The 26,704-nt window shown below is 40.1% G+C and overlaps 1 protein-coding gene across 4 annotated transcripts in view; it reads left to right on the top strand.

Moving 5' to 3' along the window:
* cdh13 (cadherin 13, H-cadherin (heart)) overlaps positions 1–26,704 on the top strand; it is a 356,169-nt gene that overhangs the window by 221,391 nt on the left and 108,074 nt on the right. For all 4 annotated transcript variants that reach the window (XM_042412902.1, XM_042412901.1, XM_042412904.1 and 1 more), the window contains one exon: positions 5,173–5,351. In XM_042412902.1, the coding sequence (XP_042268836.1) occupies positions 5,173–5,351 (179 nt within the window). The remainder of the gene's footprint in view (positions 1–5,172; positions 5,352–26,704) is intronic.

Below are 26,704 nucleotides of genomic sequence, written 5' to 3'. Positions count from 1 at the left end.
CTAGTGGGAATAAATGGGTCGACAAAAAATGAAAATCCCAAGACAGAAGCACATGCTACTTCTGTAAGTGTTCTCCTGAATCGTTGTTTCAACAATAAAGTGTGCTGAAAAGTGCAATAAATCTCCTTTTGTTGAGTAAGCAAACAACAATTTAATTATTCTCTTTCATTTAAATGTCTATCCCTATTGATTTTGACCACTGGCATCAGAATTGGTTTCAGATTTGAAAAATAAGATATCTGTGGAAACAAGACATAAGACGAATAGTTTACAATGTTTTTGTCCTGTGACCCTTTAAAGGGGACATATTATGATTTTTGTGATTTTTCTGTTATCTATATATTGTTATGATGTCCGATATCTATGTTGGTCAAAGTTCCAAAACTTGAGGTTAACGTATGTAGAAATGTTCCCTGCAAGTCAAAAGCCAAGGTTTCAGCCTTCTAAAAGCTTTGTTTGCAACTGTTTTTTCTACCTTGCCAATGAGCTGACGTCAGCTCATCACACATGTCCATAAACAGCCTTTGTTTGTTTGCTGAAGTTGTTGCGAGAGTGTTTGCACTCTCATATTTCAGACTGGATTTTGGACCGAACGTACGGATGTGTCTGAGAAATTGACATTTCGAGTGAAGAATGTGAAAAAATAGTGAAATCCTACTACTATAGTTTGTTGCATGGTTTGTTGACGTAGCCTCCAAAGGTGGCGGAAGTCTCCCGAGGGGCAGGTTCCAAGAGTTGGCCAATCAGAACAGAGTGTAGTCATCAGGAGGCGGGGGCTTATAGAGACAGGAGTTAAACAGCCTATTTCAGACAGAGGCTGAACTGAGGGGCTGCGTAAAGGGGCAGTATGAGTTAAATAAGGAATTTTTTGAACTGGAAATCATGCAAAGATATTTGAGTAGAGTCTCAGTTTCATCACCAGTTGCAAAAATCATGTATTTCCCTCTTAGACAAGCCTTTTTCACAACACACAATTTGACTTGTCATAGTATGAAAGCACATGTGGAACTAATAACATTAACAATGGCCCCTTCTCTTCAAGTGCCACGACAGTGTGACAGTGAGCCAACATGCACAATACCAGGACCCTAAAACTGAAGCAGTTAATTGAATTCAGACATCATTCTTTTCATTATTTACACATGTGGTTTTCCCACTGTGACATGTCAAAATGTCTTCTGTGGAAGAAAGCAATTGCACATTTTAATTTTAGTTTCAAAGGCTCGGGGAGGTAACACACTCCATTATTTCACAGAAAAGCAGGAATAAGAGAAAATAGAAAAAATATGCTCAATGGTTAATCCCCCCTCAGACTTATGAGACCTTCTGGGGTGTCATGACTCCCATGTCAGGAGCCTCTGCATTAGGCTATATTAGTTTGGGACCAAAACTAGGTAGTTTGAGAAGAACAGCACTTTATTTACATGCTATTTTGATGTAAATTTGATGGATGAAAAAAATAAACAAAGGGATACTTAATAAGCCTACTACAAATTTGCATCAGGGGCACAAAGTCCTGCATCATCCCATTTTTTTTGTTTTGTTTGTTTTTTTTCCAAATTAACAGGGTATTCAGTCACACAAATGAGCTGCATTTGAGTTTATTTGCAGGACCTGCCACTAAAAGTAAAAAAAATAATACAATTTCAAGCAAAAGGCCTCTGAGGAAAGCAGTGTGGTAAAATAATGTGAAAAATAATACATTTTTGCATTACTGGTCTGAGTGTGGTGCTGAACGGAGAGCTCCTGCAAATTGACTTTACATACATCTTTTAAATTGCTGCAATACTCTTCGCTGCTATCACTAAAGTGTGTACAGTGTCTGAACTATAACTGAAGACGAACCAAATGACTTCAATTTTAGACACAATTTTCTCTGCAGCAGGGCTCAGTCGAGAATGATAAATCAGGTTGAGCGGGTATTTGTAAAAATTTCCACTTCGGCCTCTCATATTTTGCACAGCTAAACTCGCTTAAATAAAAATTGACACAATTTTTTTTTTTTTAACTTTGCCACAACATCAATGACATTTCTGTCATTTCATTATTCTAAAACCACAGCATGGCTACATAGTAAATATTGACAAACAAAATGTATCTGTTAAGAGCCCAAAATAGTGCTGTGAATCTGTTGCAGGTTCATCAAATGTTCAGTGACAGCAGTTTCTAATTCTCCTTCTACTCACCTTGTGGATTTCACTCAAACATTTTCACATACATTTATCTGCTTCTTAGGAATATGTACTTGTAATTCATTGTCATGTATCCCAGCAGTATTGGTATTGCATAAGATGATTCATCTTTGAACTTCCTTTGATCCCATTCACACTTGAGAATAGAATGGGTCAGCTTTTGGTCTTTCTTAGTCACTTTAGTCTGATTAATATGAATCCCATTTCAGGTTTTGGAATAGCCATTGTACAGGTTGAATAATTTGAGATGAAATTTCAATCGCTTACACACATGCGGATACACTATGACGCATTGATAGCATGCACACACACACACACACACACGCAGCTGACTCAAACATACACTAGCATCACGTTTACCCTTATTTCTATCTTGTCTATGTTCTCTTGCTTCATCTTGGCTTTTCACACTGTGTCAGATCCCTAGTGGCACCCGCAGATCTGCCGGCCCCCACTGATTTCCCTTGGTGTTTCAGAAAGATATAGGAGTTAGCTGTAGGCAACACAGCCGTGTCCCACCAGCCTGTGTGATGAAATCAATCCACAACATGTGTATCTGTGTGTACTTTCTTTTTAGTGTGTCAATCATTGTCCTTTCATGTGTGAATTGGTGATCTTTTACCACATAACCCTTCTCTCTCTGCTTTTTGGTGTTTAACTCTGCACATATGTGAGCACCTCACATATGCACCTCATTACACAGTAACTTGATAGTTTACAAACTCTCTACCATCTCCATCTCTATTTATTTCTCTTATCCGGTCTGAGCCGGAGCAGCAGAGCAGCAGATGGGTCCCAGTGATAGCTAGGCAATGGCAGTCCTGTGTATTCACATCCATCCCTCTGTATAACCATCCAATGCAGTTAAGATTGATTGAACCCTGGCTCCTGCCAGAGGATAAAGCTGATAAGAGAGGGCAATGAGTCTTCCCCGAGGCCACCCACATGATACCACTTTATGATTAAACGCAACGGACGTCAGCGTTAGAATTATATGCACCCCCATTGTCCCATTAGAGAATGCTAGATGTTTATCATATAAGTTGACTGATTCTGATGGCCGTGTTGTAGGGACTGACAAATGCTTATTGGTTACACGATGCTCATTTGTGAGTGGAATTATGGTATCTGATGAAGACAGTAAGGATTGAGAGGGTCAGCTTGTCTCTGATAACACATAAAACATGTAATATGATTGTTTTACGTTCAATAGACCCTGGTTTGCCAGCAAAATGAGAACATAATTCACTGAGATCTGTTCAGGATAACCAATTTAGTCATTGTTTTAACACTCTAATTCGCTGCCGGTTGGTGTGGTGTCAGTGTGCAAAAGTGTGCGTGGATGACTGTGCGCCCGTGTGTGTTTGTGCGCACGCTCACTGAGTCATCTCAAATAGTGTGGCTTTTGAGGTGCGAAGTGGAACAGAGTATAGGTAATGAAGGAGATGGGACTGTGTAATTATTCTGCACAGGAAGGATTACTGGTTTACTTAACCATTAATGGTTCACCTTGAAGTGCAAATGCCAAGGGGATAAAACCCACACTTCTCTGCCCCCCATTACCTTCAGCTGGACTAAAGACGTTTGGTATTAAGCCACAGTTATTTAATGTAGACTGCATATTTTCTAGCAGCCCTTTTTTGTCTTATTTGACTAGTTTGGCTAATGTACTGTGGCAAAGTACTGTTGGGTATTAAGAAGAAGCATGAAAAGAGATTGATGTTTATGAAGCATGTTAAGCAGTGCTGATATTTGGTGCTTAGGAGAATATGTGGGTCAAATGAGAATCACAAAGGCTTTTGTGCCAGAAAATACTGTACATGAAACTTGATTGGGTTTAATAGTTTCAGAAAAGGAAATAATTTTAAAGGTAAGGTGTTCTTTTTGTTTGTTCGTTTTTTTTTTAATTCGCGGCTATTGTTGCATCATCACCCTCATTGATTAGTCGTGTCATTTCAGAATGACAGAAATATCCATCTGTATCCCAAATACATCACTTTATCAGAATGCAGTCACCACTTCTCTTAGAATGAGTCAAACCTAAAGCTTAAACAAATCGAAGAGGTACTAAGCAGATGATATTTTAACCAGTTTGACTGCAAATTGATGACAGCAAGAACATGAAGCACTGGATGGAGATATAGTTTATAGACACTTTTACTGCACTGGAGAAATAGAAAACACTACTCAGAAGAGACACCACCTAAAGTGGTCTATATTTGTGTGTGTGCATGCACGCATGGATGCACTTATCTGTGCATTTGCCTTCACAAATGTGTACATACGTGCATGTGCATTTCCGTGCATGTAGTGGATTGAGTGTGTGTCCTGCTGAATTGCTGCGAGTGTATCTCATCACTGACAAGAGAGTGAGGGTTGAGGGTGTGTCAAGGATTGCCTCCTATTTCAGCTCAGCTGCAGCAGGCAGGATTTCCATTTTTGTTCCCATTACCAAATAAAATGCACCCTGCTGTTAGAGCTGACACGAGGGAGAAAACACATTAATAGGAAAAGCTAACTTTTTAAGCAGCTGTCTGGGCAGCAGAAGTTTGAAATTGCATTTCTCATGATTGCTCCAATTTTAGAAGCCAGAACACAATACATATTGATTTGTAATATGTAAGAAATATCATGTACACCACAATCTAGACTCAACAGCCGCACTATTTGAGATTTATTCAAAAGCTTTTTTCCTTAGCATTTTGGTTACACACTCAGAAATGCAACACTTTAGACATTGAATTGAACCTAATCCTTTTACTGTTAACTCATCAACCCCAGAGCAAAAACATCCCATCTGAGCAAGGACTGAGAAAACTAAAACAAATCTTCATGTAGCTTCTTCAATTGTGTTTCACTCCAGTAAAAATATTTTATTTACAAAACCATCATTTAGCTCTCTCTCTCTCACACACAAATATTGAACATGAGAAGTATGTTTGAGTTCAGACTCAACCTTGTTCTTCACTGTCTTCTCCAGGAACCACAGTGATGACAATGACGGCGTTCGACGCAGACGACCCCGCCACAGATAACGCCGCATTGCGCTACAACATCGTCAGGCAGTCGCCCGATAAACCCTCCCCGAACATGTTCTACATTGATGCAGAAAGAGGCGACATTGTCACCGTCATCTCCCCTACGTTACTTGACAGAGAGGTGGGTTGACGTGTGCATGTGTGTGTTTAACTGGATGGAGTGCTGGTTCTTTTCCAATTGGAGCTCTTGTCATAAGCAGTAGGCATTTCTGAGAGGAAGCTTGTACATCTACTCTTTCTGCACATGTCACCAATTCTCCCAGTTAGCAGAGTGAAGAAAGCACATTGTAGGATGTCATGTGTATGTATAGATACAGCGTTTTGGGGCACCTGTATTTGTGTGTCTGTATGGGGCAGCGCTGGTGCAATTCAGTAAGCAGGCGCATAAGTGAGATGAGCGCCCCTCCATTTCCCCCTCTAACCAGAGCGAGACAACGGGATGATTGCTTTTTCAGCAGTGTGACGAAAGCCAGAACATCGATTGGGTTCGCTGGTGGAAGAGGAATATTAGCTGTTGTCAGACACTTAGCGCATAGTTTAATTGAGGTGAAACACACTCATCTGTCGGCTCTGGTGGTGTCCAACAAGCCTGGCTGAAAACCTCCCATCCGGAACTGCTGGAACCATGGCAGCTAACTGCCTTGATGAGCCGCTCCCATAGCTACAGTAAACTGTTTAATAGAGGCATAATTGATTAAAAGTATGATGAAATGAGATGTAATCAATGCAGTGAGCACTGTTAATGCCGGTTTTGTGAGTTGAGTGAGAGATTGAATGAATCGAGATCTATGTTGGTCTTTGTGGTTTCTCCTCTGTAATGGAAATGCGAGACTTTTGAGAAATTTCTCTTCCAGGACATTTCAAAAGATAACTCTCCACTTGTCTGCAGCCAAGATTTATTACAGTCTCTAACAGGATGGTGTTCAAATATGCAGTTGAATGCCTTTGATGGAGGTTTATGGCCAAATTGTCAGCCTGTTTGAGGCCTCAATAAATCTCTGCAAAAGGTACAGATTCTTTCTGTCACTTTATTACCCAAAGCTGATAAATTTTTGAAGTTATCAGTAAATCCCTCAGAGTGACCAACACCTGAGACCCAAGTTATATGTTATATATATATAATCACACTGGAGTCATGCTTGACCTTCGGTTAGGCAAAACTGAGATGTGCATGTTCAGGCGTTACCTACTGTGATGCAGTGCACTATCCCATACAAAAGGATCATAAAAGGGTAAAAAAAACTGTGATGACTGTGGGTTTTCTAGTCTATTTCCTCCTTTTTCATGAGGTATCAGTGCTGTTAGAAAGGCCTTCTTGGCATCAGTGGTTTTTCCTCTACTGTGCCATAATGGAAAACGTGTTCTACAGCAAGTCAATGGACACAGATCTGTCTGTCAAAATATCTTTTTTGAAGGTTCAGTAGACTGTCTCTTTGAGCTTTAAATGAAGATATGAGCAGAACACCACGGCGTTAAAGGATTTTCTATAATATTTCAAGCAATGAGTCGATTATATACCTGTGTGAAAGACTCCACACAAAGTGTCAAGGTCCATGAAATCTCCTCCATTTCAAGTGCTATCAAAGCAAAAGAAGTGAAATCCAGTATGATGATTTCTTTTTACTAAACAGTCATACAGCTATAACTTATCATGTCTGCAATAGTGTAGCCCTCTATATTATTACTATATTATGATTGCAAACAAGGCCACCTAAAAGTGATATAAGCCTGAAGCTCCTTGTATGATTGGCTATGTTTTATCTACAAGTCTTGTATTTATCCCCTCATCCCTACAGCTCCATGATTCATTAATGTGCTAGCTTTTTTTCAAAAACATCCTCAGTGGTTTTAGCAGCAGTCCAGCTGCAGTGCAGCATCTCAATAACAAGACTAGGTCAAAATCTAGTATATGACTGGACCATGTATGGTCAATGTGTGAAATTGTGGCCAATTTGTCACAGGGATAGTCAGTGAGAGTGTCTGTAATGTAAATTCCTGGATATTAAATGTTCATCTGCAATTTTCTGTAGTGGTCCCAGTAATATTTGCTGGTAAAGTGTACTGAAGTAGCATCACATGACATTGTGCATTGAGTGTTTTGTCAGTGATTGTTATTTGGGGTGCTTTAACCCTCCATTATGCCTCTATGCACCTTTTTTCTGCCTCTTTCCCGGTCGATGATCATGGAGGCTGCGGTTGAAATTGTAAATGAAAGTTTTGACTGCATTTTGGGTGCAAATTCAGGAGGCTTATCTCCTCCCAGTTATCGCAGTTGCAGTCAAATCAAGGGCATCTGCAGAGCAGCTACCCCACACTAAACTGATATAACAGCTACACGAGTCTCATGTTTTACCTGCAAGACTCGTGTTTTAATGCTGTTGTTCATCGTTTGTGATGTGAAAACGTCAGAGAAATAAAAGTTTGCGTCCTGGTATTAGTTCAGTTATAAAATCCAAACACACCACGGAGTTGTCTCTCCTGCCGGCAGCTGACAGCGCTGCCAGCCAGAGAGTCGATCACACTGGACAGTAGAGGAGGAGAAGTAGAGATGCTGGTACGTTTCTGTTTAAACAGGAGTTTAGTCGACTTTGCTGCATTTAACGTCAGAGCTCAGAGCATCAGAATGAGTATATTTGCTCACTCTGTGTCACGCTGCTGTCCACCACTTCCATTATCTCACACTGATTCATTTTGAAAGAACAACAGCCAATGGGGAAACTCCAACACTGGGCCAGCTGACCAATGGTGTAACTTCATCACTCACTCACTCACTCACTCACTCACTCACTCACTCATGGACAACCACAGTTATAGGGTTGGTCCAGCCAAAAAAGAGAGACTTCTTCAAAAGCACAGTCAGCAGAGCAAGATGGACGTGCAGAAGGCATAAGATTTAAACTGTCCTCTAGATCAGGAGAGATTTTAACCCAGCCGCTTCACCATGTTCTCATAAATATGGCTAAGGCATGACACACATCAATTCCATCTGCCATCCAGAATATAGTTTTTGAGGACAGCATGTACAGCACATTTGTGCAGTGTTACAGACAGAAATAAAAAGAGAAGAAGAGGGAAAAAAGGGAGAGATGGCCAAACTTTTGCCCCTCCATTCTCTGAATTCCTCAGACATAATTCAGGTGGAACCTTAAGTGTATTTGGATAGGCACCTCACCTGCCCCGGGGAAGCAGAAAGTAATCCGGAGAAAATTGGAAAATCAATTTTGTCACATTGAGATTTGTTTGATTTTCCCTCTAGTGCTTTCTCTGAGGTGTAAAATCCTGTCTTGATATGCACATTTATTCCACCGCTCTCTGTTTTTCTCCTCACTTTACTTTAAACACGTCTCTCCTCACTGTCTTATATTATTCTGACACACGGCGGTGCTGGATCAATGGCAGGCTGTAATTTTTGACAGCTAATATCACTAGGGCATGAGGCCATTTTCATAAGTCTGAAAAGACGAAGGAGTGCTCATACAGTATCTTGCACCGGATGCACATGAAAATCTCTCAATCATCAGAACGCTGTTAGAAGAAGAAGTCAATCTACTTTGCAAAAATGTCCATATTAAACTGTTTAGTCTCATACACCCTTTTTTTTCTCAAAAAAACTGAATATTTCTACTGCGTAGTGTAGCTTGTACCGCACCTTGGAGTTCAAATTATTTTACTTTTTTGCACATGTAGATAATGTTTAATAGGATTAGAAAAGTCAATATAGGAAGTAGAAGGACTTTCCAGACTTTAACTTATTGTTTCTGATTGGGGTCTAATAGAGAAGGAATTTGACTGGTAATGAGACAGAAAAGGGTCGCTATCTCGCGCCAATATTAATAAGCACGTTCCACCCTCTTTGCTCTATGTGAAGGCAAGCGTATGGCAGCTTGACACAGGCAGTGTGCGGGGTGTTATGTTATCTTTCTGAGAGATGGAACTGAATTATGTTTTATTCCTGTGTGTGTATGTGTTACAGCGTCTATATCCACAAGTGTGTGCTGGTGAAAACGAGTTTGTTAATGAGAAAAATCAGCTGTTTGGAGAAAACATAATGTCATCACAGATGTTAGTCCAGACTGAAGATATTGTCCTGTCTTGATCGTGCATACTAAAGAAGAACACAATGTCTTAGCTGGCTGATTTATCAATCTAACCCTAGTTTCCTCAGTCAGCTGTGCTTTCATGCACCCCCCCACACCCAGTTGTTACAGTCCAAACACAAGCTGGAGGAGCAGAGATGTGAATCAAAAAAGAAGGTGGACGCAGCTGAATATGCGCAGGTCAACTTGTTATCATGCTAATGTGATTCATTTGCAATAAGCTATGTACAGTAGCTTGCATTGAGCACGAATCTTCAAATGAACACACGCAAACAAAATATTGATTCATACATTCTGATTTATACCATCATTTGAGACATGATGAATACTAGTTGAACAGTGCAGACAGAGACACGCTCACACGCAGTGAGTTTTCCTTAATGCAGACATGAGGAGGGGATGCTCATAGAATGAACAACTCAAACTAAATAAGAAAAATGAAAGGAGAGTGCTAAGGTTATTAGTTTTAAGTTCATACAGAATGTATTTGATAAGTTACAGTGATAGAGTGATTAAATTTCCTAGACATCCACACAGAAGCAGACATCTGTCTGTGCCCACACACACACACACACACCAATCATTGTAATCTATTTTAGTCTATGGAGTGTCCGTGTGCAGGCAGGCTGTAACCAGAGAGGACAGACTGCTAATGGCAGTGTGACTTTCTGACTCTAATGCTCTCTGGCCAATCTGGGAGCTGTCACTGCTAAGGATAGCCAATCGATGGAGTCGGCCGACCCCTCCATCCCCTTCCATGTTCTACAAAGGTGAATTACATGGAGATAAAATGGATGTCTGTCTGCGTGTGTGTGTGTGTGTGTGTGTGTGTGTGTGTGTTGGGAGTTGTGATGTTTATATTCAAGTAGATAAAACTTAACGTTTTCTTATTTTTTCATTTTGTTGTCTTTGTCTTTTACCCCCTCTATCTGCGGTGAGCGCTTGTTAAATCCATTTTATACTGTCACACAGAAAACACATTTTAACAACCAATACAGTACATGTTTTTTTTTTTTTTTCATGAAGGTGACTTTCAGATAGAAAAAGTAGTGCTTAACGATCACTGTTGAAAAAAGATCTACACGTGGAACAAAACAAAAGCTCTGTTCTTCAGTCTGAGTCAAGGCTAAAGTCTGCAGCCTGCTGTATTGTGTACATGAAGAAATAATCTCTGCTGACAGGGTGGGTGATATTCTATGTTGATCCGCACTCATCATCTGTCAGCAAATGATCTTTGGTTGTGTGCTGTGTATACTAAGGACTACTTTGCTGTGGCCTGCACAAGTGTAAATGTGTTTACATTATACTGTATTATCTGCTCTCTGTTATGCTTAACTATTCAGAATGACAGGTAGATGGATGAATGTACACAATTGTCCCTGATCAGTCGTATAGTATGTAATGTTGGCTGTAAGTAAAGTGACCTGCTGTTTGTTTGGTGTGACCTTGGCGGTGTGCTTCCTGACAGCGTTTGGCTGATAAGAAAGCTTATCCTGTCTAATGGCTTATTTGGCTCAGTGGCCAGAGTGGCTACACGCCTGTGTGTGCTGTGATGAATGACAACTGAAGCTTTGGCAGGTTCCACTCTTGAGGAAAACTGCATTCATTTTCTCTGCTTTCATTGTTGTAATTCTTTCCCCCCCTTTATTGACCCCCTCCCGCAGTGCCTGTTCATCGTGTTGTTTTCTTGCTTATTTTCATTTTATGTTATTTCTCCTCTTTGTCTCCCTGCCTCACTGTCTATCTCTTTTTTTTTTTGTTTCTGTCAGCTTCACCTCCCCCTTCTCTGTCAACACTTCACTCTGGACATCCAATTACTCGCAGGTCATAGCGTAGTGATTCCATTCAGAGCAGAGCCATTCAGCACGGGCCTCAAACAGCCATTCAAATTACATCCTCGGCTGCCTTCGGAGTTGCCGCTCTGCAAAATGTTGTTTTCAAACATTTCTAGGGCCACCACCTAATCTGATCCCCCAAACATAATTGAATGTCAGTCGTCACATAAAGATGCTTTCCTCTCTTCAATTAGCGTCTCGTTTCCTCGTGTCACAGCAACGAGACAAAGCAGACAGAGAAATATTTACTCCTCTCAGGTAGAGGCCGGAGAGAGTTATTATATTATGTCATTTATATGCAAATAATACAGCACAGGGAACACATTGATAAGATTTCATTACAGCAGATCTGATGTGCACTTCAGTTTATAAACTCCCTTTCATTCCCCTATTATGATTTGGAGATTGGAAAGGTGCAAGTAAATGAGCTGGTTGGAAGGAGATGAAGGCAAGTATGGACAGAGGTGCGGGCCCTCAGAGTGGATGAGGAGGAGAGAGGCATGGAAACCCAGAGCTGTTGTCGGTGTGAAGAGGTGCAGGGCAGCTTGTGCGGTGGCCAACAAGAAAGGCGAATGATCAGAGAAAGGGTGAAGTGCTGGTTCGATTTCTGCTAAGATGCAATCTCCAGTAGGAAGCTTAATGGAGAGGTGAGACTGGAGAAGGTTCATGGGTGCAGAGGCAGTAGCAAGGCTGTAGAACAATTTTTGTAGCAACAGCACAGCGATTTTATTCATAGCAACAACAACAAACCCAAGACACTTTGTATTCACCAGCCTGAGAAATGTTTTTTCACCCATATCGGTAGCTTCAGAGTTGTGTGGAAGTAATTTAAAGATACAGAAGTGTATATCTGCAAGAGCTGAGAGAATCAAGACCTACAGTGCATAAATGAAATACAGCCAGTGTATATAAATGAACTACTGTACAGCCACTGTAGACTACAAGCAGTGTGAAATATATTCATAGGTCTTTTTACCCTTCAAAAATAGTCGATATGGAATACTACTATACACTGTTGCGTCCTGTATGAAGTAGCTTGCAATGAATTTTTATCTTGCTCTTGCATAAAGGGAGGTTTGTAACAGATGTTTGTTCCGCAAATTGATAGTTTTAGTGATGATTAAAAAGAATGATGGTTTAGATTGATTTGTGTTTCTCCTTTAATTTAGCTAGTGGATATAATGTGTTTGCCTGTGTGTGTGTGTGTATGTGTTGCTTTGGTCTCCAGTGCACTCGATTTCTGAAATATTTCTCCCAATATAACAAAATTAACTCAGATGGGGACTATGTTAGTGATGTAAAAGAACATAGTTGATCCGTGATTCGTACAGATCCCCCCCCACGGTTCCGCATGCATGTGAACTTAATTGCAAAATTGAATGTCTCATTGGAGACACAGTAAACAAAGTGCTGTAGCTACGAGTCATGGACAGACAGTGTTTCGCTTACAGGGGTTTTGAAGAGCAATGACCAAACCAGCATCCGAAGTGACCTTTTCAGGTATGTTTACACGCTGTTTAATGTGCTGCAGCTGAGCAGCTAATTAGCTATCTAACTGCCAACTGATGTTAGCGGTGCACTTTTCCCTGGTGAATGTTTGTATGGTGGGTGGCTCGTTCAACAAGCTAAGCTACGGGACAAGACGTGTGTTCATGTTTGTAAGTTCTCACCAAGTTTTGATGATGTGGACACAGGCTGTTGATCATTTACTACCATGTTTAAAGGAAGAAGGTATCATGCTTCATATTGCACTTTAATTTAAGAATTAAGTATTGAATATTTTATATATTTTAAGGTTTTATTTAAACATTTGAAATCTTGAATGTTGTTTTCATTTAAGACAATGGGCAGAAGTTCCTTGCTTTTTAAGTGTTTCACAGAGTAAACGGAAAACAAAGTTATATTTCTCTCCCTTTTTTTTTCTTGCTGATCTGAAACATGATCCTATCCGTGACTGAAAACCGTGATATGTTCCAAACCATTTGTGATCCATTTGCACCCTTAGACAATGTATATAAAGAATGGAGATCATTGAGACTGAAATAATCAGAATAATAAATTATGCAAAGAACATGTGACTTTTATTGTGAAATTATGCCCATTACTTATAGATGAATACAATATGATGAAAGTACAAGTCTTTGCAATACAGTCAGTGCGTTGTAGTGGCCGATGGCAAAGTCACATTTAAACCACCACTCAGTTTTGTTTGACACTAAAAAAAATTCTTTTTTAGCTGTTTCTGAGAATGATGTATCTTTGACACTAGAGGGCTGTTTTCACATTCTTCCGCTGAAAGTGGAAAGTTTCTCTGTGCTCATTGAAAATCAGATTTTTAGGGGTCTACAAGCATGATTTCTGACATCACAACTACTCTGGAAGCCAAACCTGGCAATATACACAAGTGTGATGTGGAAACTTGAAGCCTCCAGTGCACAAACACTGAGAATGGACTTGAAGTAAAGTAGAAGACATCTTGTGTCCAGCAGTTAAACCTTTGAGATGAAATATATTTACATATTCATACATTTTTAATGAGGAAGAAAGAGTAGATGCTGTAAGGAATTTAAAGCGGCAATCTCGAAGATCACCATTTTGTTGTCTTCGGCAGCACCGTGTGCAATAAGCAGTACTTGCAGATGTGTTGTTCTTTTGCACGGATAACATGAATAAATCACTCTTATTGGCTTTTTACTCGCAAAGCTTTTATCGCACTTACAGTAACGTAACGAGTGTAGTTGTCGTCAACTCGAGTATTTCACCTGGTTCAATGTCCTCTTCTGTAGCATATACACACACACACACACACACACATACACACACACAAGGAGCCCTCGCTGAAACACAAGAGAGCAGTGGAGAGGAGAGGATATAGTGCGACCATAAATGACAGCAAAACACAGCAGAGACTGTTTATTTATGTTATGTAGCTAATTTATGTCATTTATGGCCACACTACTTTGTCTCCTCTCCTCTGCTCTGAGGAGCACCAAGGGACGGGGTTCAGCCCTCCATGTGTGTGCTGCACACACAGCGCAGCACAGGAGAGACAGTTACTGAATGTGCAATAAAAGCTTTGTGAGTAAAAAGAATAAATAAGCCGCTTCACACACAAACGAATGAAGAGTCTGTTGCGTTAGCTCTGCTAATTTGAATGCATGGTGGGAAAGTCGCCGCCAACACCCGGTTTGTAATTATCATACTCTTTGATAATACTACAAATGCAAGGGCTTTCATCAGTGGGCTATAGGCTCAATCACCACTGTTTTACCTCATTTGGTGATAGATAGTGGCTTAACAGACATTTATTTAAATGAAAATCTTCAGAGATCTTCAAGATTGCCACTTTAATGTGTTAATTATTCTTTTTTTGTGGAAAAACTATATCAGAAACAGATTATTTTTCCAAGCAGAGTATTTTTATATTTCTTAATACATCTCTAAAGGGGATCTTTAAGGCTGCCGTTACGGTGACACTCGTGAAAACAACAGGTGAAGGGTTTATCAGTTTGAATAGGAAAACTAGGCTTCCTGCAGAATTCAACAGAGTTGAAAGTAAATAGATGCATCTAAGTAATTTTCCTGTTTTAATTCAAGTGTGTGTTTCTCTGCCTGATATTTGCTTCTTGTCTCATAAATGATATGATATACAATCAGATAACCCTTCCTCACACATAGATGATGTCTTTAACACAGGAAGAAGTACAGAAAAGAAAGTGAAACGCTTGAGTACATTACCAAGAGATCCCATTATAAAGAGTACTGCCTCTTTATGTGATGGCCAGTAGCCAGAGTTCTGGCAGTTGTAATCAATACACTGTAGTTGGTGTGAACCCAACCACCTCACGTTTGCTTGTTCTTCCTCGAAATGAACAAGGTGGACAGCATTCACAGGCATTGATGAAATACGGTACCCCTTTCTCTCCCCCTCCTTCTCAATCCTTCCTCTCCTCAGCATCCTCCTCCTCTTCCTCCACCTCCTCCTCCTCCTCCCTTCTCTCCCTCCTCTATCATGCCTCTGTCCAGTTGCATTAGTGAGGAAATGAGATTCCCCCTAATTAATTAGATCTCTGAGTGCTAAAGATGAAGATTACATCCCAATGAAGGTTAGAGGTGTCAATCACAGTTTTTTCTTAGGCTGAGCATTCCTCAAGATAAATTGAGCCCCCTGGGCATTGTGGGTAAAAGTGTGTGTTGTTAATCTTATTATTATTTTTTTTCCCCTTGCTTTAATTGAGTCTCACCGACAGTAGTCAATGAAAGCCTGGGACCAGAGAGAACAACAAGGAAGAGAATTATATTCACCAGAAGAGTAGACAAGAGATGCATGACTAGAAGAGACAAGCAAGGAGGGAAAATGGAAATAAGAAGGATGAACATGAAAAATGTGATCATTAAGACACTAAGGGGATGGAACAACGGAGAGGAATAAGGCAGGACAAATTTGATAATAGAGTTAACAGTCTATCAGAGAGAAAAATATCCCGTTGCAGAAGAACGTGTGGAAATGTGTCAAAATAAGCAATTAAAGTAGATTATCATGATTATTTTCTTTTTGTGGGTGTTTTTCAGTGATTAATTTTCTTTTCATGTCATGATTACGACTTTACAAAGAGTCTTGATGCACAATTTCATTTTTGCCAATTGGACAGGCCTTTAAGTGGATCATTAATCAAAGAAATGGTAACACTTTACTTCAAGTCCCCATATTCATAAGCAGCATACAGACATTTAATAAATGGTTTAAAACACACTGTAATTTAGTTGTAAGCAGATATAAGTATTTTAATGTAGCTAACAGCAACTATAACTTCTGTGTGCACACATCACTAGATACTGTTATATAAATAGATAATGAATTACAATATAGAAAAACACAGTTGCAGTAATGCAAACTAAGCACAGAGAAATTATAAGAGAAATTATAATGGTTGACTAATACTGTAAATTAACTACAGTATAATGTGTAATGTGTTGCCAAATAATAAATGAAAATACAATGATTGAACAGTCCAGATCCTTTTTATCATTCCCTGTCTGTCCCTGTAACACTCTCTTCTTAATATTCACAATTTACCCAAATCTGACTTTTTTTTCCTTTGTAAAATACATTTTAGTAGTTAAAGAAAAGGCAAAACAGTGTTTTCTTCTTATCAGCACATAAAATGACAGCTAAGTCATCTCTTCCCTCGTGTTTTGCGGGAGCGCAATGAGTTTCTGCAGTGTACATTCAGTAACCTGCTTGGCATCCCAGAGTCCTGTAATGACTTTTCAAACATCCATTATTTATGTCCATGTGGCACAGGAGTAGAAACACTGCAGTAACACAATCTGTTTAAAGTCTAAAGCTTGAGAAGCTGGCAGATAATAGCGAAGTTCAGTCTGTCAACTGAATTACCACATCAAGTTGTGATTAAAGAATTAGCTCTGAGACGACGAAGTAAAGTTTTCTGGTGCTGTGCAGAAGAAGACAAAAATAGTTCCATCATCACCTTGAACTCCGTTTTCCCTCCTTTACTTTGTTTTCCTATTACTATTTGCCTCTTAGAGTTCACAACCTTTCAGTTTCACTAATGAAAAGGTTGGCTAATATCATGAGGACATTCTACTGTTTACTCCAGAGGACCAACTGAACCTTTGGTGTTTCTCATTAAAGCATCTTGTGTTTACGCTCTTTCCCCTTTCTGTCTTTGCACAGCAGTGGTGGAAAAAGTATTTAGATCTTCACTCAAGTAACATTGCTAATACAAGAGTGTAAAGATACTCAGTTACAAGTAAAAGTACATTAAAGATTCAAGACTTTATTTGCAGGTGTAGAGGGGCATTGGAATTCTTGTGCGGATCTCTCAGTCAAGTAATAAAAAATACAATAAAGATATGCACATAATAAATAAGTAAAGTAATAAAAATACAATATAGAATATGCACATAATAATAAATAAAAAAGATACACACAATTAAAAGTATGGAGTATGTGTGCATGTGCGTGCGTGTGTGTGTGTGTGTGTGTGTAGTCTGATGGCCATTGGGAAGAAACTGTTGTGGAAGCACTTCCTGTTTGTTCTGATGCTCTGCGGTCGGTGGTATCTTAGCTGGTGGAGCTTCTTCACTTAACAGAGAGTGTCCAGGATGATGTGAGTGTCTGAGAATGGCCTGAGGTTTGTTTCTTGCAGTGTAGGGTGAACAGAGTGTCCATGAAGGGGAGCTGTGTTCCTGTGATCCTGTCTGCGGTCTGGAGAGCCTTTCTCTTCTTTAACATGGTGTCTCCATACCGCACAGTTATACCTCTGGTGAGGACGCTCTCCACAAGACCTCTATAGGCCTGGGTAAGAGGCTGATGGCTCAGGCCAGCTTTCTTCAGTGACCTGATGAAATCGAGCCGCTGCTGTGCCTTCTTGACAGTGGCTGATTTACCGTCCAGCTCAGGTTGGTGGTGATGTGCAGGCCCAGAAACCTGAAGCTGTCGACCTGTTCCACCTCAGTACCTTTAATCCACAGAGGTTGCAGAGGGGGAGCTTTCTTCCTGAAACCCAGGATTAGCTCCTTGGTTGTTGAGGACAAGAATGTTTTCCTCCCCATAGGTGAGTGTCTTGTCCACCAGCTGCCTGCAGTGTGATTCATTGTTTCCCCTGATAAGTCATAGGATGTTTGTGTCATCTGTGAATTTGAAAATGTAGCGAAGGTTATGGGTGGACAGGCAGTCATGAGTGTAGAGGGAAGAGTCTTGGGCTGAGGCAGCAGCCCTGGGGGGTTCCCGTGCTGATGTTCAGCGCTGCTGATACCCCATTCCCCACCCTAACCACCTGAGGTCTTTCTGTCAAAAAACCTAAAATCCAATTGCAGGCAGGAGTGGGCAGCCCCAGATCTGCCAGCTGTGCTACTAACTTAGTGGGGTAGACAGAGTTCGAGGGCTGAGTGGAAAGCATCCACCAATCTGTTCCCCCAGTAGGCATACTGAAGAGGATCAGTGGTCACAGGAATGATGGAGTCCATGAATTTCAGCACCAGTTTCTTTAGGCACTTCATGGCAACTGATGTGAACAACACCAGACAAAACAATGCATTCAAAATCATTTTGATAGTAAAAGTAAGTATTATCAGGAAAACATAATTTAAGTATCAAAGTAAAAAGTAAAAGTACTTGTTCTGATTATGTAAATGTTGTATTATTACATTGTCAGATTACTAGTACTGACAGAAGCATTTCACTAGCTGATCAAGGTTTTAACTGTTTGCAGATCAATTTACAATTACAAGTTCATTTAGCAGATGCTTTTAACCTAAAGCTACGTACGTCTGAGAGTTGATACAACAGTAGATAGGAAGTAGGTGCCAAGTGGCAGAGGCAATGCATAGAGTTCATAGAATGCATAGAAGCAGATTTATTTATTTATTTTTCAGTCCATCAAGTGCAGTGGTGTTCACTAAAGAGCTGCATTTTTGGTATTTTTCTTAAAGATTGAGAGGGACTCTACAGATCAGATGAAGTTTGGTAACTCATTCCACCACCGGGGATCTACAGAATAGAGTTCAATAGTTTAATCCAGTGGCCTCCTCCAAAGGTTCATAAGATAAACCTGAGGAATTGAAATGATTAATGGGGTAGGAAAGAGGAAAAAACAAAGTTTGTACTCATTTTTTAGACATCTCCTTAATCACCAATATTGGAGAGTTTTTCCTCTTTGAGCCTCAAACACTTATTAAGATAAAACCATGTGAGAAGTTTAACAGGGAATTATTCTTTGCTGCAACTTTTAAAAACTCATAGACATCTGGATTGTGACAAGGGGCTCAAACTAGATATTGCTTTTTTTTGCACGGGGTCCAAACTCCAAAAGTTTGGGAACCACTGATTTAATCTTTAAGAATGCATTTTTATGTAAAAACCTAATCTGAAAAGTAACTAGTAACTACATTTGTCAGATATATGTAGTTCCCCACTGAAATGTAGTGGAGTAGAAGTATAAAGCAGCCTAAAGTCCACCACTGTTGCACAGGCACAGAGTGTCTGTTATGAATAAAACTAATCCTTAACATCATGAATGTTCTCTGCACCAGCTAAAAATGTTGTAAGCCTCATGACTCCTACCTTAAAAGCTGGCTGAAAGATGTAAAATGTGCAATTTATCTAAAACAAACAAAGCTAAAGTGGCAATAAATGCAAAATATGAGACAAACTCAAATATTGGCTCATTCACATTACTACGCACACAGCAAAAGAACACGAGACCTTTTTAAAATTCAGAAGTAATCTACGAGAGTGGAGACTTCTGACTTTTCCTGTGTCCTAAGGAGGTATTGAAAGGGCAGCGGAGAGGAGGAGCAAGGAAAGGACAGGAGGGTGAGACCTGAGAATAGAGAGATGAAGGAGAGTGACAAGCAGAGTGAGGCATGCAGGTTGAGGGGAGAATAATTAGGGTGAGACAACCAGTCGCTGCTTGGAGGGAAATGTCTATGCTAAGTGGAAGTGAGGGCTTCAGTAATGTCAGTGAGGTCCTGGTGACGCTGCACTGTCATTAGACTTAGAGAGAGCTTCAGCACTCTTACCTTCCTCTTATCTCTCTCTCCTCCTTGCTCTCTCTCTCTTCCTCCTGCTGTCTCCCCTCACTCCTTCACTTTCATCCCTTATTTTTTCCCATCCTCATTGACCTGAGGATAAAGAGTATTTGTCAACAGCTCTTACTCTCCAGTGAACCTCCCCCCTACAATAGCCCTTCAGGCGAGAATTAATTTCACCCTGTCTCCATGAGAAAGTGCATTGATTGGAAAAGTTTGTTGTTGTGTGCTCAGTACTTTTTTTATTGTTCCCTTCCCCATGCCACTTTCTCTTTGCCGATGAAATTCAGCTTGCTTCATTGCCTCTACTAAAGCAGACACAATGCAATCGGGGCCTATCTCTCCTTAGGTGACCATCTTTAACAGCCCCCGTGTAAAGATCCCTTCAAATGGCCATTGCACCCCTACTTCAGTAAAGACATAGATCAGGATTTGTGGTGATAGTTTCATTCTGCTGCAAAAAGAGAAAATGAGAAGGGGAAGTTGGCATTGACACAAATTGTAGCATATGTGCGGAGGTCATACAGTAATTCTCCTCATGGTGCCCAGCAGTGGGACTCTGTAAATTGGCTTTTATTTTGTTAAGCCCACTGCCCACTGACTGTCAAATAGGGAGTTAAACGTTCTGTCCTGCCACTTTCCATTTAATCTAGTTTCATCTATTTGTAGCCAGTCTGAGTCAGAGTTGGACTGAATGCACTCAAACTAGCATCGTCGTCCTACTGTTCCCTCTTGCTGGTTTGAGAAGCGCTATTCTCCCCGGACAAATGTACAAAGAATACATTGGTGTATTTTTCTATCTTAGATGTCTCTGTGCAATATATTCAGCAGAATCCCACAGGAAGCAGTAGATGACTAGGAAATAAGACCACAATAACAGTGGGAAACATAAATAGATTTCAAAGATCAATATTGACTGTCAGCCACGTTTTTGTAGTTTTTATTTTAGGTATCTCTATATTCTGTGAGGAAATGCCTCGACTGACCTTATTGTTCTTTGTGGCTCTTTCACACAACACTGAAGAAATGTTCATACCTGTTGTTTAGGATATATTTATTCTTTGTATTCTCTTGTGTGAAGAAATTCAAATAGACTCCATTTGACTATCACTTACATTCACATCAGCCCTGTTTTGATACTGTCCATCCTTTTTTTCAGTTCCTCTGTATTTTTGCTATAAATTTCTACCTAATGGATTGTAATTAAAAGTACCCTGTGGACAGAGCAATGTTTTGGATGGGTGCCCCTTTTTTGTTGTATCATGTGCCCAAGGACCCTCAATGAGCAAAGGCATGCATGCCATACATGTGTTAAGAAAATTGGATATGGCACCGTATTCATTCCTTTGAAAGTTGCTCATTAAGCACATACTTAAAAAGGTTTCCAGGCTTCTTCTTTTTGGGGCCTTTAGATCATGTGCACTAGAGTCCATCTGAGCCGGTTGACAGCATATGCATCAAAGACTTCCTCTGGCTGACCCAGCTCACTTCCCGTTGGCTTCCTACACACATGAATGGCATGAAAATAATTGAGTAATACTATTCTATATTTTCTTAATTTTATTTGATTGGATGGATCCAGTTCTGGTTGCAGACAGAGTCATTTACAGCCATGCCTTTTGTAAAGATTGTGTATTCGAAAATGTCTTTTTATGCCAGATGAGTGACGTGATCCTGCAATAGTGTGGCCACTAATGCCAAAATTAACCTCACTGTCCAGCGCTGTTCCTGGGGGCTTGATGCAGGAGATGAAATACACATGCCTGCCAACAGTTTCACATTATTTCGCTAATCGACAGTTGGTGGCTGTTACGTGCAAAGAAATGTCGTAATGCACCAACAAAGACAAGAAAGAAGAAGACTGAAACCAGCAAACATGGATCTCAGTAAAACACAATTAGATGTATTGAAAAAAATTGTCTTCACAATTTTTTTGTAAAGTCATGCATTTGACATGTTTGTTCAATCTCAATGAAGCACACAATGCATTTGTAACATGAAATCTGAGCATAACTTTGTTTACAAGAAAAAAATCACAGCACACCTTTAATTATTTGTGACGGTACTTCTTCAGTGTTGCATGATGTGAACTCTGTCCATTAAATGGTTATAAACTATATTCACAATGAGCCATCAAAGGTGGCAATCTGAACACTCTGAATATAATGGCATGTGTTCAAATGGCAAGTGAGGCCAAAGGCAAAGACCAGGAGAGACTTCCTTGCTTTTCTGAAACCTGGAGATACAATATCCCATGGCTCAGCAAGCTTGTAGAGCCACACAGCAGCCACACTGTGAGACAGTCACCACAGAAACTTCCTCTGAAGTTTGTTCAGTGGAATGGAGTCAATATTTGACTTTTTTCCCCCCTAAGTACAAACCTGGGGACAGAGGTTTGTATGGAGACCATAGCCCAGCTGTAAGGAAGCGGCTCTGGGTTTTGGCAGTGACCTGTGTAGATGAATGTGTGCCTGATAAGTCCTGTGGCCTCTGGGCCGCAAAGATAAGAGCAGCACCCTGACAGAGAAAAAAGGAACGCAAGTCACTCACAAACTCACCATGTACCAGGACACACACAAACACATCATTTACTCACCTCTATGAACACCTGTAGCCACATTTTTGCCATTGAGCTTGTGGGAGAAATCTGATGATCTCTGTATCATCGTTAAGCATGACACATTATTTACGAAAGATACAGCGACGTTGTGAATAACTTGACCAAAGAGATGCAAATAAGACTGATGCAAACAATTTGCAGTGATTTACTGTAAGCAAATCTGCTTATCACAGCAATTCCTTTGGACTTCGATGCTAGTGTGACCATGCCTTAATATCAAAATGATGATCACCAAATATTTTACAGTTCCTAAGAAAATAATTAAGTTTTATAATGAAGATTTATGGATGTATACATTCCTACAACAAAGGAGCAAGTGTATATAAAAATGGAAAAAAACCCTCTGCACCAAGTTGATATTTTCATCACTTACAATTTCCAATTAAAACACCACCATATAACCTGGTCAGAGTAGAAACTTAATGTATGCTTCTTTCCATATATCAATACTACCATGCTGTAAAAATTCCACAACACTATGATATTACATCCTAACCACGCTAACTGATTGGGTTGTCAACAAGAAGGATTAGGAATCATGCTGCGCACCTTTTCTCCCTTATTTTAGGAAAATAAATGACTCCATTCCTGTGTCTAGTGACCACCTGAAGAATGACGAGCTTATTTAACTCTCTCTGACTGGCACCCATCCTATGAAACTAGGCCACAGGGAAAATTAACTTCTCTGTGGGATGAATGTACCTACCTGCCTGGGAAATGACATACATACTTGTACTGTGTAGCTGTGAGAATTCCTTATCTTCTAGCTTCACATTCATTCAGGTGAGAGCTCCATTTAGCAGAAAGGGACTACACTGTTATTCAAAATAGATCATAATATACTGTTGGGATGGATCCTGATATACAGTGCTGTTAGAGGGATGTGAAGGATGAGGCTGTGAGTGCGCCTGTCTCTTTGAGAATTGAAGTCTTCATCTCCACTCTGATAATTGATGATAAAAATGATTTCTAATGCTGTGTCCTATATCAGTGTGTGCAGTGCTTTGTACAGTGCCAAGCCCAAAATATGACAAAACCGGTTCATTCTCAGCCATTGATGTTAAATGATACATATGAAAGGAGGAAGCATAAAATGGGAATAATTAGCTGTAAGTATACTATACATCTCCCAGCAGTGTCGGGTCTGGGAATATGAATCTGGCAGCGCTTGTTCTGGCATTGGGGCATTTTTGTCTTGTTATTTTCCTCTTCCTTCGTCTGTCTGTCTGTTAGTTTTATTTTACTGAAGTGGGAGGAGAGGCTCAAGGGGGAGTGTGTCTTCAGCGATCAAACAGTGCAGTTTAATTTTGGTGTCAAGGATTATGGAGATTTGAACAGATCCTATTCAAAAAGCTTACATACTCTTTGTGGATGATGTGATTGCTCAATTTCACTTTGATATAAATCCCTCAAAGATAAAAAAGGAAACTTACAACATGTTTTTTTTTCATTTGAACTATATTAGATACATGTAGCTGTGCTGTGAATAACTGTCATCCATGTTTTGAGCCGTCAGTACATTATGTAGGCTGTACTGTGGAGGCTGTTGACTCGTGCATAGATGTCACATACCGGCAGGTAGATACAATACTTCTATCAAGGTCCTGCAAATGGACTAATGCTGACTGATGTTCACCACACCAGAGACATGTTGAGAATAGAACAAATACTAAACATTTTTAGTCACATTATTATCAATAAACATCATCTAGAGATTCAGACATTCTTAGAACTACAAATAATGGATGCTTGTTTTGGTAAAGCGGCACATACTGTATAGAGTGCTCTTTTTAAACTTACTAATACAATCAATTGGGAAGATTGCTCACAAAATTGCCATTGATCCATATACAAGTGAGACTGTGCGAAACTGTTTGGCTACTGTCTTCAACAGTTACTGTAATGGTCAAATTAAGCCTTAGGCAGGATGTGGCGTTTGCTGCATTTGCACTAAGAAACAGACGTGTTGGATGAACCTTCTTATGTTTCCTTTTGCCTGCACTTTAGGGCAGAAATTGTTCATCACATAGTTGAATAGATGTTGTGGATGCCAGTGCCCAAGTGAGACAGGTGAAAAGTGGCACCATGAAATAAATGACTCAAGGGAAAACTATGCATTGTCCAGACTTCTTTATAGATTCTGGGGCAGTGCTGGATGGCGAGGTGACTGCAGGAACTCAGTGAGAGTGGATCAGCATGGGAAGCAAATGTGCGTTTAAGTGCATTACTGGGTGCATCAACTGGAGCCTTAGTTTCTTTATGGTGGAAGCCATTGGGATATATCTGGTGATCATGAAACACACTCTTTTTCCCACTGAAACAACTGCAACATGCCCCAAGAAAACTCTAAGTATTATTGGATAAAGCCAATGACTGCACTTTACGCAGAACACTGGTAATTGAAATTCTTGAATTGAATTTGATGATCACACATCAGCCACAGGCAGAGAATCCTGGGCTGAAAGCAGGATTCAAGCAGGTCAAGGACAAGGCATACAGCCGTGTTTTGGATTAGTTATAATGCTGTGTTCCATAAGGACTTGAAATAACAGACAGGGAAGACTGAAGCTGAAACTAGGAGGAGATTGCAGTTGTGTTGACTGTAGTTTTGGATACATTTAACATTAGAGTCACATTTGCGTTGAATGTAAACATTAATCGGCTGTGTCGCATTCTGGCTGTGCTTCGGCTTGGTCCCGGCTCCGTGTAAATGTTTAGGAAGCATAGCATCTGTTCTACAACAGTCACATTTATAATAGGCTAGTAGTTCTTACAGGCTGGTATCAATAAACCACAGTCAAATGTCATGCTCGTCACATTATCGGACGACAGAGACAGAAAATTTAGTAAATAAAAACAACTACATTTTGAATTTGGTCGCATTAATACACAGTATTTGCGAGAGCAGGAGAGGCCAAAACAGAGATTTAATGGGCCTTCTCCCTCCATCCCTCCCTCGATTTTCTCACTCTCCCTCTACCTAACAACAAACACAAAAAACTAATCAATAAAAAAACAAGTGCATCATTAAAAATGTATGAATTTGAAGTCAATTGCCAAGAAATACCAACGTTTATATACATTTGCAAGTGAATTTCACGCTTCACGAGAGATGTTCTAGTAAAAAACACAAAATAAAAAATGAAGATAGCTGAGCCGTGAGTGAGATGATCTGGTCACAGAGGAGAAGAGTGAAAGTATTTTTCAGAAATTTAGTCCAGAAGCTCAGTAGTTTTGTTGTGGGTGGATTTAAGAAAAAAAGACAAATTCAGTTTAATGTTTTGAGACATCATGTCTGCAATGGTCTACATGTTGTTTATTTCCCTAACCCCGTCCTTACAAGTCTGACTATGATGCAGTAGAAAGACCAACATCACATTGGGAAAAGGAAATTCCCAACAATTCATTTTAGCTGCAGGTTTACTACAGATCCTGGGCAGTTTTTGTTTGTTTCTTTGTTTGTTTTTGTTGTTTTTTTTTTACAGTTACAAGACAACCATAAAAATTAAAAAGCCCTTATTTAAAAATCCTATTTTATCTAAATGAAAGTAGTAAAAATAAAGCCAAAAGCGATAAAAAAACAAAACAAAACAATTAAACCCAATTAAAGCCATCAGTCACTCTGATTGTCCTCTTTCACCAGTACAGCCAGAGGATTTGGCTCACTCTTCCTTAATCTCTCTCATAATCACAGCACTTCACTTTAAGGGTTAAAATCCTGAGGCTGAAGCTATTTTAGGGCAGTGTGATTTTGAATATTGATGAGTCAGATTGCCAGCGGTTGGTGAGAATCAATCCAGTTGATGAATGAGTGTCGGAGCCACTGTGGCTGTGGCCAAGTTGTTGTGCTGCTCCTCAGTCGGCAAACGTGAGAAGCCTTCCTAAATACCTATCCGCCTGCATCTGTATTCCCTGCCTGGCACCCAGCAGATGCTGATGGACCCTCAGAGTTGGGCAGATTTACATATTGGTGAATCCAAACAGGTGCATGTGAAATAAAGCATGGCAGGTCAACAGCTTGTTGTAGACAACGCTGTGCATAGAGGGACAACTATCAAGGAAATGGACTACCAACCTGTGCTCCATATACAAGATCAAATTACTGCTTCAAGTGTGCATGTCCAACATGGTTTAAAGCCTGAAACCAATGCAGTCACCATAACATTGATTACTGTCCTGCCTGGCTTTGTCAGGGATTATGCGCATTATTCAAGTACTGTATAAGCTGTAAGCAGAGACACGCGCTCAACTAGGACAAACATAATTTTATGTGCTTCTAGCAGACGATATTGTGTGTGTCCTTCACTATGCAGGCCAGGCAGGATTTGTCCTACTGTGACACGTTTGTGTTTGTGTGTCTCAAAGA

This window comes from Thunnus maccoyii, chromosome 5, assembly GCF_910596095.1.
Source record: "Thunnus maccoyii chromosome 5, fThuMac1.1, whole genome shotgun sequence".
Lineage (NCBI taxonomy): Eukaryota > Metazoa > Chordata > Actinopteri > Scombriformes > Scombridae > Thunnus > Thunnus maccoyii.
Note: the sequence above shows the minus strand (reverse complement) of the source record. Positions and strands in the feature narration are given on the sequence as shown.